Genomic DNA, 12602 nt, shown 5'->3' with positions numbered 1-12602 from the left:
TAAACAGACAACGGGCAACAGACGGGGCAGACGGACGCTGGACAAAATATGATCAGAAAAGCTCACTTAGCCTTGGCTCAGGTGAGCTAAAAAATTTTTTTCGTCATTTTTGAATTAAAAAAAATGCCTCATCAACTTTAATCCACATGGATTTTTTTATCTTATAAAAAATAAATACATGTATTTCCCTTTTGATAAGCTACGTTTAGAAAATATATTTAAATAAAGATTTACAACAAAAACCAGCCACAAACAATATAACATCGACCCCTTAGAACAGCTAAATAATAATTAAAAAAAAGATAAAAGTACATGTGAGACTGATTCAAAAAATCTTTGAAACGTTGATAAAGTTTTAAAATCTTTGAGAATGTGATTTACAGTAGTTATTTAAAAAAAATTGAAAAAATTTTTTTAAATATAGTTAACAATTCAACCTTTGATTAACTATAGTAAAAACTTCGGAACTTTAATTTACTATGGCTAACTATAATAAACTATAGTTTACTATAATCATAGTTCATTATTGTATTTTTTGTTAGGGACTAAAGGATTTTGCAAGTCCTGCTAAAAGAATCCTGCTAAAAAAAAACTATAAAAAAGGAAATGATAAAATGTGTGGTATCTGTATTCTTACTTCTCTTTCTCCCGCTTTGTGTCAATGAATTTTGCTTCATAATATTATCACCGTCATCAGCTTGTATGACAAATTCCTCACTATCCGCTGGATCTCCATTGACGACCGCTCTTTGTATCTCTATAGTTCCTGAAATAGAATGTTTTTATCCATTTTATCTCGAAAAGAACTTCATTTTTTCCAATCACATTTTAGATAAATATGAAGTACTTTACTTAAGCCATATGATGATTTAATAACAAGAACAAAATATACTTTTGTATTTTATTTACAAGTCTTCCTACACAAATATCCTCAGTAGAAAAAAAAAAATTTTACTCAACGCTTCAATTTTGAAGTTGTACAAAAAGAGGCAAATTTTTTAAAAAAATATGACATTGTTTAGGTGAATACCTTCGTCTGTTGCCAGCAGTGAACGTTCACTTTCAGGAACACCAAAATTATCATTTTCATCATCTTCAGCAGTGCCCACAATGTCTCCAGGTTCTTGTGTATCATTAACTCTCGATCCTAGTTAATAAGTGGCATGTTATTTAGTGGAAAGTTAGTAAAACATTTTTTTACTTAAGATAAAGGTACGGGGTGGGCTTTAATTGGACTTTTTTAGAATTCACTCGCATGGTAAGTGTCGTACAGTAACCCCACCAAAATACCCTATAATAAGTTCCTGAACCAAGCACCAAAGTATTTCCCCAAATTTTAAAACAGACACCCCTGCTTATCATAACCATGCACATGGTATAACAATAGCAAGAGAAGATTTTTAAAGTTATAATGAAAATCTAATATATATGTATTCAAAAAAGTAATCCATCATCCAGGGTTATGATTATTTTAATTTTCCTTGCTATTACTTTGCAATAAGGTTTTTTACTGAGTCTTAAAGTGTGAGCTAGAATCCTCACTCACAGAAACCCGATGGAGGGATGGAATCCGTGTACCAGGGAGGCGGTTTTTAACTAAGGGGTTTTGCTTCAAACTATTTATTTATATCTCACGGCTTTTTACTGAGCATGCTCAATCATAACTTCCTTTATTTGAATATTAAATTGGAACATGGTATGCCTGAAGGGGTCTTTTTTATCTTTTTTAAAGGATATTAAACTAAAGAAAGTCAGTTGGAATTTATTTTTTCAAAATTTTGGGAAAAATTTTTCACTTTGAACAAAATGTAGTAAGTGTAATATAGAATAAATAAGTCAAATTTTCAATTTTCATGATCTTTTTTGTTTTTAAAGGGCAATGAACATGATGAAATAGTCTTTGTTTATTTGAATGACTTTAGTGGGACTTTCATTCCCTATATATTTTTTATCACATTCACTGCTAGCGAAAGTTTTGTCTAAACTAAATTCTCAGATGGTGTAAACTTTTGTAGATTAAAATTTTATTGAATTGTAAATTATATTAAAAAAGCTTAATTAAAAACTAGCTTGGATTGTAACTAATAAAAATTTAAACTTTAACAGCAGTAAATAGGGAAAAATTCATATAAGATTTTAAACTTTTAGTAAAGAATGTAAAGCATTGTGTAGTTAGTTTGGTTTCAGTCACCATTTTGGCATCCACAGTTACATCAGTAGATTCTCCAAGTGCCATGACCTAGATCTAGACAAATGCACAGATCCCGTGACTCCTTATTTGGTATGTCACACGGCTTTTTTGACACGGATTTCCAAAACTCCGTGTCTTCATATATGGAAAAGGACATTGGTTTCAGACACGGGTTTACAGAATCCGTGTCTCCATATATGGAAATGGACAGGGGTTTCAAAGGGTTTAAAAAATCCTAAATCCAAAATGGAAACCAGCATGGCTTTTGACACAGTTTTGTAAAACCGTGTAATCTAATTTAAATAATTCGGCCAATATTCCCTTTCCTGTCCGTGTCCGTGCCTCGACTACTTTTAGGCATGGCTTTCCAAAACAATTTAAATGACAGAAATGCTATAAGCACGGGTTTCTGAAAAAACGGAATTTGGGGCTCCCCAAATGTTTCATATGGGATAGTGGAAATGCATTTTTTTCTTTGTTATTCTGATCTATTCCAGGGTATTAAGTAAACAGGCAAGTATGCTAAGAGTATAGTTATGATAAGCAATGGCGCTTCTTTTTTAAAATTGTGAATTTAATGGCCTCTGGTTTAATAAACAAACCAAATTCAATACTTGGAAACTTGTTTCATGATACTCAGGTGGCCTAAACCCCCGGGCCACTTGTTTTTTTACTGGGGGGAAAACAAGCTTTTTAAAGAATGAATGCAAATATTCCCCCTTTTAAAATTCAAAATTTTAGAATATACCCAGAACTATTATAATTGACATGGGCGGCCTCATGAAATTCAAACTATCAGACTTTTTTTTTAATTTATGTTTATAATTTTATGTCACAATGTAATGTTAATACAAAGAATCACATTTGTTGGGTATGCCTGGGACAAAGATGGCAGTTCCATGGACGACAGTTTGAAACGAAGGAAAATTTATGTATAATGGACTTCGCCTGTTATGCACATTATCCCACGTTTCGAACTATCGTTGATGCCCTAGCATCTCAACAAATTAAAATGTGATTCCATAACTAATGGGTGAAGCTCTGAACATGCTGAATACTGCACACTAAAGAGCTTTATTGATGGGGTTTGAATGATCTACCTATGATCTACCTATGCTGATCTTTTCAGCAAATAATCAAAATTTATCTTGAGTCAAATGCTGGGTGACGTTTTTCTTACTAATTGTTAGTCCATTATATATACACTAAATTGACTATGGATTTTTTCTATTATTTCCCTGATATTGACTAGGAGCACACGGTGGAAAGGACCGGGGTTTGGGAAAGGGGGTGCTCACTCCTCCATGTCACATGATCTCACCTCTGATGTTTCGGAGGCCAGTGTTTGATCTGCAGCTCCTATTTTGTATTGTTTTAAAGGGATTGATATTAAATACTATTCGTTATCTCCATATATCCTTCACCCTTACAAGTTAAAGGGGCGAATGGGGTTTTATTGTGTAAAAACTAAAATGGAGAAACTCTTTAATTTTATTTTTTAAATTTAAAATTGACTTCAGTGTACATGACAAGTATTGGGAAAATTTATCGCCCATGTATTTTAAGGGACCGTCTCAAATGACAGGTACATTTACTATTTGAATTATATGGGAAAGTGCAAATCTTACGCACTTTACAAATACTACAAGACTTTTTGCTTAAACTATGATACATAATGATCAATACAATACTGCACAAAATTTTAAAAACCCCAAAATTCTACCACCTTGTTTACAGAGGGGACATCAATGTACCTATTAATTATAAAAATTGTTATAAAAATCGTAAAATCTTGAGTTTGTTTTGTTTGTTTTGTTTCAGTGAAGAAAAAATTTGCTTTAAAACAGTAAATACGCTACATTGTACTATGATGCGCGAAATATTACGCAATGGAAACCCCAGTCGACCCTCTTTAAATTTAAAATTTAAAAAAAACTGCTCATTACAGTTAATTCCGCAATTTTTTAACAGTAAATGAATTCATTTTTTCTAATTATTATACGCCCTGATCAATACAGTGTGATCCTGGGCGTATATTTTTTTTGCATTGTCTGTTTTTCTGCTGTCAACTTTACCCTTCATCAGACCTTTTAATTTGAAACATAGGAGATAGACTGACAGACGGGTCAAAAAAATTATACCTCCCGCAACTAGTTGCGTTGGGTATAAAAATATTGTTTTTGAAGTTTTCCTGCGCAGGTTAGAGAGATACCCTATGTTAATTAACAAAATACTAAGTAGTTTTAGGTTTTAGGGTTTCCTTAAATCATTTTTAAAATATAAAGCATTATTTACTTGAATCTATTACATTTAAGTACCTTGTCTGATGTCCATTGTTGGTAACGGTTCCAATAAAATTGATTTTCGTCTTCTGAAAAAGGAGTTCCAATTCAATGTTTTTAGGTCACCTGAGTAAACTCAGGTGACCTTTGCTATCCGTTTTTGTCCGTCGTCGTCCGTTGGGGTGTTGTGTGTCGTGTGTTAACATTTGAACATTTTCAGCTTCTTCTCTGCAACCACGAACCAATTTCAACCAAATTTGGCACAAAGCATCTATGGGTGAAGGGGGAAAAAAAATTGTGAATTTCATGATCCCTGTTAACAGATGTTAACATTTTCTTAAAAGTTTTTTTGCGAGCTAACTACAATAATTCTCTGATTTATTTAAATTAAGTATTTATAAGCAGGCCTATTTTTAGGTCACCTTAGTAAACTCAGTTGACCTATTTACTATCTGTTTTTGTCTGTCGTGTGTTGACATTTGAACATTTTCAGCTTCTTCCTTGCAACCGCTCAACCAATTTCAACCAATTTTGGTACAAAGCATCTACGGGTGAAGGGGAACAAAAATTTTTAAATTTTATGATATCCCCCCCTTTTTTTCCAGGACATCAAGCAGTCAAACTGTTGGCAAAAAATTGAAATGAGCACTGAGTCATCTACCATAATTATGAAATTCATGGCCCCAAGGTCAGGGGTTTTAGTACTAGGGTTGGTCCATATAGCTCTTTTGGGAAATTTAAACAACCATTTATGATGAAATAAAACTTAAGATAACATTTAGAAAATTTTGAAAAAAGTGTGGCCCCAGGGTTAGTGGTTCCTGTGGGGTGGGGTACACAACTGGTGGTTTACAAATGGAATAGCATTTTATCTTTTTTTCTCTGATCCACCTTTGGTTTGAATTAACCAAATAAGCATGTTTAAGTTATAATTATGATAAACAACGGTGCATCTTTCAAAATTTGGAATTTCATGGCTTTTTGTTTAAAACACGAACCAAATTAAATTGAGTGAAAGTTGTTAATATATGATACCTATAAGGTCTATGGGCCTCTAGTTGTTATTCAAATAAAAAAAAAAATTTTGATGAACAAGTAGAATGAAAGAAAATTCCTTAATTTATTCTGAAAATCAGGAACAAATCTATACATACATATTCAAGTACATTTAACATGTTTAAATAAATTCAAGTTTGTTTATTTCATTATCCCTAGTGAAGTGTTTAAAAGAGGCATTTTAATAAACTAATGATATTTTACACTTGATAAATTTTTTGATTTCTTTTTAAATCATTCTGATAAAAAAATGCTTAAAATGTGAAATTAATCAAACAAAAGCTTGTAATAGAACAGCATTAGGGACTTTGTCCATCCAATTAATATTAAATGTTAGATACTGCCTAAAAACTAACAACATCCTGTAGAGTGTGACATCAGAGGTCAATTTTTTTATTAACCAATCAAATAGTCGACTGCAAAATTATTGTATTTCATAAATTGGAACAAATAAGTCTAGAGTTGTTCCGTATTTGACATCTGACGTGACCTTCTATGGGATGTTGTTAGATGTTGTGAAACAGTATGCGAGAGGATCTAAAATGTTGTTTTATTTAGATTGGGATTTTGTTAAACTATATTTATATATATTTTCAATAGGTTGAAGTAACTGATGAGCAGATCAATCCAACTTGAACATGATATCATTTCTCCAATGATGAAAACAAGTCTCTCTTTCTCAAGCATTGATATTTTTAAAGTCAACTGAAACTGGAACAGGTCATACATGCAGACTACAGTGATGTGTGGCACAGTTAAAAAATGCAGCCACCCACATTTAAACAGGATAAGTGTAAGTGGGTCATCAAAAAATGAGAACCACTCAAGGACTTTTCTGTTGGTTGATGATGGACTACAAACTGAATTTTTAACAAAGGAATCCACCTTGGTGCTTATTGGCTACTTATGATGTGAACTTGTGCATTTATTATACCAAGTAATTTTACATTTCCTTAATAATACTAGACTTGCATAAACCGAATTCAGGTTTAGTTTATTGATTGCAGTAATGCAGTTCTAAATTCCTCTCGCAAGATTATATCTCTGATGTATGAGACATCATTAAATGCAGACATTTTCTCGTCCTCCTGTGGAAATTGAGGGGTCGGACTTAGCTGTAAAAATGTTTATGATGCAAGAAAAAATGTTCAACCGATGTATGTAAATGTTGATAATAACATTAAAAAATTCTTTGATAACTAGTGTTAGTGTGTTGTTTTTTCCAATATGAGAATTCAGGGGGAAAATGACTTGGTTGAAAACCAGGGCTAAAATTGTGTAGTCAATACTACAGTTTCCGTTGGGGAAACCTTTGTATACCATATGTATATCAATATTGTAAACGCATACTGAAACCTTGCGTATACCTCAAGTTTCAGCAAGTTTCTGTTGCGGAAAATTGGTAAACCATATGTATTTCAACTGTATACGCATACTGAAACCTTGCGTATACCTCAAGTTTAGTTGCGGAAACCATTGGTAAACCATATGTATTTCAAATATACGCATACTGAAACCTTGGATACCTCAAGTTTCAGCAAGTTTCAGATGCGGAAACTATTTGGATTCGTGGACACCTTTGGTTTCCGCACTGCGGATACTTGATGAAACTTGGTTTTCCCCCATGAAACTTTGCAGAAACTATTAGTAACCTTAAGTTTCCGCAGAGTTTCAGTAGAGTTTCAGCCATCGGAAACTGTATTTTTTATCCAGTGCTTAATTAAAAACTAGCTTGGATTGTAACTAATAAAGTTAAACTTTAAAAATAAATAGAAACATTCATATAAGATTTTAAATTTTTTGTAAAGAATGTAAAGCATTGTGTAGTTAGTTTGGTTTCAGTCACCATTTTGGCATCCACAGGTTTCTCAGTAGATTTTCCAAGTGCCATGACCTAGATCTAGACAAATGCACAGATCCCCTGACTCCTTATTTGGTATGTCACACGGCTTTTTTGACACGGATTTCCAAAACTCCGTGTCTTCATAAATGGAAAAGGACATTGGTTTCAGACACGGGTTTACGAATCCGTGTCTCCATATATGGAAATGGACAGGGGTTTCAAACAGGGTTTACAGAATCCGTAGTCCATATATGGAAACCAGCATGGCTTTCTGACACAGTTTTGTAAAACCGTGTAATCTAATTTAAATAATTCGGCCAATATCCCGTGCCGTGTCCGTGTCCGTGCCTCGACTACTTTTAGGCATGGCTTTCCATCATTTTTAGATATGAGCAGAAATGCTATAAGCACGGGTTTTAAAAAAACAATTTTCCCTGAGCCTTTAAAGCTCCCATGTTTCATATGGGATAGTGGAAATGCATTTTTTTTTTGTTATTCTGATCTTTCCGGGTATTAATAAAAGGCAAGTATGCTAAGAGTATAGTTATGATAAGCAATGGCGCTTCTTTTAAAATTGTAATTTTAAATGGCCTCTGGTTTAATAAACAAACCAAATTCAATATTGGAAACTTGTTACATGATACTCAGGTGGCCTATAAGGCCCGGGGGCCATTTTTTTTTACTGGGGAGAAAACAAGCTTTTTAAAGAATGAATGCAAATCTTTCCCCCCTTTAATATTCAAAATTTTAGAATATACCCGAGAACTATTATAATTGACATGGGCGGCCTCATGTAATTACAATCTATCAGACTTTTTTTTAATTTATGTTTATAATTTTATGTCACAATGTAATGTTAATACAAAGAATCACATTTGTTGGGTATGCCTGGGACAAAGATGGCAGTTCCATGGACGACAGTTTGAAACGAAGGAAAATTTATGTATAATGGACTTCGCCTGTTATGCACATTATCCCACGTTTCGAACTATCGTTGATGCCCTAGCATACTCAACAAATTAAAATGTGATTCCATAACTGCATAATAATTTGAACATGCTGAATACTGCACACTAAAGAGCTTTATTGATTTAAATATCTACCTATGATCTACCTATGCTGATCTTGTAGCAAATAATAAAAATTTTACCCAGTCAAATGCTGGGTGACTTTTTTCTTACTAATTGTTAGTCCATTATATATACACTAAATTGACTATGGATTTTTTCTATTATTTCCCTGATTTGACTAAGCACACGGTAACCTTGGAAGGGGCTGCTACTCCTCCATGTCACATATCCCACCTCTGATGTTCAGAGGTCAGTGTTTGATCTGTCCTATTTTGATTTTTTTATGGGTTTATTTTAAATACTATTCGTTATCTCCATAATATCCTTCACCCTTACAAGTTAAAGGGGCGACTGGGGTTTTATTGTGTAAAAACTAAAATGGAGAAACTCTTTAATTTTATATATTATATAACTAACATTGACTTCAGTGTACATGACAAGTAGGGGAAAATTTATCGCCCATGTATTTTAAGGGACCGTCTCAAATGACAGGTACATTTACTATTTAATTTATGGGAAAGTGCAAATCTTACGCACTTTACAAATACTACAAGACTTTTTTCTTAAACTATGATACATAATGATCAATACAAATACAAAATATAAGAACCACAAAATTCTACCACCTTGTTTACAGAGGGGACATCAATGTACCTATTAATTATAAAAATTGTTATAAAAATCGTAAAATCTTGAGTTTGTTTAGTTTGTTTTGTTTCAGTGAAGAAAAAATTTGCTTTAAAACAGTAAATAGTACATTGTACTATGATGCGCGAAATATTACGCAATGGAAACCCCAGTACCCTTTAATTAAATTAAACAAAACTGCTCATTACAGTTAATTCCGCAATTTTTTTAACAGTAAATGAATTCATTTTTTCTAATTATTATACGCCCTGATCAATACAGTGTGATCCTGGGCGTATATTTTTTTTGCATTGTCTGTTTTTTGCTGTCAACTTTACCCTTCATCAGACCTTTTAATTTGAAACATAGGAGATAGACTGACAGACGGGTCAAAAACATTATACCTCCCGCAACTAGTTGCGTTGGGTATAAAAATATTGTTTTTGAAGTTTTCCTGCGCAGGTTAGAGAGATACCCTATGTTAATTAACAAAATACTAAGTAGTTTTAGGTTTTGGGGTTTTCCCTTTAAATCATTTTTAAAATATAAAGCATTATTTACTTGAATCTATTACATTTAAGTACCTTGTCTGATGTCCATTGTTGGTAACGGTTCCAATAAGACTTGATTTTCGTCTTCTGAAAAAGGAGTTCCAATTAAATTTTTTTTTAGGTCCCTGGTAAACTAGGTGACCTATTGTATGGTGCGTCGTCCGTCGTGTGTTGTGTGTCGTGTGTTAACATTTGAACATTTTCAGCTTCTTCTCTGCAACCACTGAACCAATTTCAACCAAATTTGGCACAAAGCATCTATGGGTAAAGGGGGAAAAAAATTGTGAATTTCATGATCCCTGCCCCCCTGGGGCCTGAGGGGGGGGGGAAAAACCATAAAATTAATGCAATCTTTAAAAATTTTTTCTTTACTCCTGGGCATCAAGCAGTCAAACTATTTGCATGATTGTAATCAGCATTGAGTCCTCTACCAAAATTGTGAAATTCATGGCCCTGGGGTCAGGGGTTCTAGTGCTAGGGCGGGGCTAAATAAGTATATAGTGAAAATGCATTATTTCTTTGAAAATCTTCTTCTCTGCTCCTGGGTATTAAATAAACCAACTAAGTACATAGTTATGATGAGCAAGAGTGCCTCTACCAAATTTGTGAAAATTATGGCCCTAGGGGCAGGGGTTCTGGTGTTAGGGTGGGGCTCTATTGATTTTAGTAAAAATACATGATTTCTTTGAAAATCTTCTTTTCTGCCCCTGGGTATTAAATAAACCAAGTAAGTAAATAGTTATGATGAGCAAGAGTGCCTCTACCAAATTTGTGAATTTTATGGCCCCAGGGTCACGGGTTCTAGTGTTAGGGGGGGGGACATTGATTATATAGTGGAATTACATGAATTCTTTGAAAATCTTCTTCTCTGCTCCTAGGTATTAAATAAACTAACTAAGTGCATAGTTATGATGAGCAAGAGTCCTCTACCAAAATTGTGAATTTTATGGCCCCAGGGTCAAGGGTTCTGGTGTTGGGGGGGGGGGGCTCTTTTTTTATTGTGAAATTACATGAATTCTTTGAAAATCTTCTTCTCTGCTCCTAGGTATTAAATAAACTAACTAAGTGCATAGTTATGATGAGCAAGAGTGCCTCTACAAAAATTGTAATTTTTTGGCCCCAGCTTTTTTAATGGTTCTGGTGGGGGGGGGGGGGGCTTTTTTTTTATAAAGTGAAAATACATGAATTCTTTGAAAATCTTCTTCTCTGCTCCTAGGTATCAAATAAACTAACTAAGTACATAGTGATGATAAGCAAGTGTTCCTCAACTAAGATTGTGAATTTTATGGCCCCAGGGTCAAGGATTCTGGGGGGGGGGTCATTGATTATATAGTGAAAATATGTGAATTCCTTGGGAAAACTTCTTCTCCCTCCTAGGTATTAAATAAACTAACTTAGTGCATAGTAATGATGAGCAAGTGTGCCTCATCCAAAATTGTGAATTTCATGGCCCTATCATCAAGGGTTCTGGTGTTGGGGGGGGGGCTCTATTGATTTAAAAGGAAATTACATGAATTCTTTGAAAATTTTTTCTCTGCTCCTAAATAAACCAATTAAGTGCAAAGTTATGATGAGCAAAAGTCCTTACCAAAATTGTGAATTATATGGCCCCAGGGTCGGGGTTCTGGTGTAAGGGTGGGGCTCTTTGAAATTTTCTTCTCTGTCTCTTGGTTGAAAAACAGATGAACTACCTTTTAGGGTGGGGGGGTCTACTTATATACTGGAAATGAATTAATTGTTTGAAATCTGGTCCTTTGTATTTATAAAACATTTATACTTTTTGATAGGCAATTTTAAGGGTGCCTTTTAAAAATTTGTAACCTACAAGTGTTAGTGGCACTACTGATTATTGATGAATATTACTGATTAGTTGGAGTGAATTTTGTCCCCTACCCTGCATATGGGTATTCAGTAACCAAGCTAAGCGACTGCTAAGTTTATTGTTATGATGATCAATGGTGCTCTTTCAAAATTGTGAATGCCATATAGCATCTGGCTTAAAACATGTTATTGAATCAAATTCAATACACTGTAACTGGAAAGTTTTTCATAATGATCAGGTGACCAAAAGGGCCCCGGGGCCTTTTGTATAATTATTCACATTCCAAATTTTCAAAATTTTCTTAAATCAAATTTTCTAATCATTCTTCCTCATTTGGTTTCAACAAGATTTCACAATTACCTTCCAAAAAAGTTTCATGTTTTATGAAAGTTATAAAATTAAATATTCTTTGAAAGTAAAATGAATAATGTAAGAAAGAAAAAAAATCTTTATTCATGAGTGAAAAAAAGTATTCAGTTATCTTTTTTATAAATGCTATTATTTTCTTTTTATCTTTAATTAAAAAAATTTAAGAATCTTACATTCACACGAAAATTCAAAAAAGATAGTATGCACAAACTGCAGTACCTATAACTTCAGCTTTTCCTTTTTCTTGTCTCAGTTTTTTCCTTCGTAAAACTAAAAATACAGTCAAAGGTAGAAGAATAGCGACTAACACAACTACCAGAATTCCCACGATTGCCCCAATTAATGCTAGTTATTATTGCCAATGTGGTTGTTTGAATAATTGTTTCTGTTATATTATATATGCCATGGTCTGTGGGGAAAACCATGGGGCACCAATTCCTCTGTTTTGTCTTTGGTAGTTGTATCCCATGTGCTAAACATAAAATAAATATATATGTATGAATATAGTAACAAGACTAGGACATTTTGCTGATTTTAATGATGAATATTTATCACTTACTATTTTCCACAGATCGGATAGCAAGATAACATTGATACTCTGTATAATTCTTAAACAGGCGGGATCTAAATTAGAAGAATATTGAGAACATGTATGTAAATACATATTTATAGTAATATTAGTAGGTTTTTTTAAGGATGGTATGACATTATTCTTCATATATAAAGTTATCCTTACATCTGTACATTTCGTTGATGTGGACTTCTGTATCTGGACAGCCCATCAGGAAATT

The 12602-nt window shown here is 33.4% G+C and overlaps 1 protein-coding gene across 1 annotated transcript; it reads right to left on the bottom strand.

Annotated features, from left to right (window-relative positions):
* Nucleotides 1-230: 230 nt before the first annotated feature.
* LOC134228749 (uncharacterized) lies at nt 231-12593 on the bottom strand. Its single transcript, XM_062710446.1, has 6 exons — nt 12548-12593; nt 12031-12081; nt 9654-9707; nt 1031-1147; nt 638-766; nt 231-280 (listed from the first exon to the last, which is right to left on the bottom strand). The coding sequence occupies exons 1-6, from the start codon at nt 12591-12593 to the stop codon at nt 231-233; spliced, it is 447 nt and encodes a 148-aa protein (XP_062566430.1).
* Nucleotides 12594-12602: the final 9 nt, after the last annotated feature.

The sequence above is a fragment of the Saccostrea cucullata genome, unplaced genomic scaffold (assembly GCF_032062105.1).
Source record: "Saccostrea cucullata isolate Sc308-1 unplaced genomic scaffold, CSIRO_AGI_Scuc_v1 ctg5128, whole genome shotgun sequence".
NCBI classification, from domain to species: domain Eukaryota; kingdom Metazoa; phylum Mollusca; class Bivalvia; order Ostreida; family Ostreidae; genus Saccostrea; species Saccostrea cuccullata.
The sequence above is the reverse complement of the archived record's forward strand: the minus strand, read 5'-3'. Positions and strand labels throughout refer to the sequence as shown.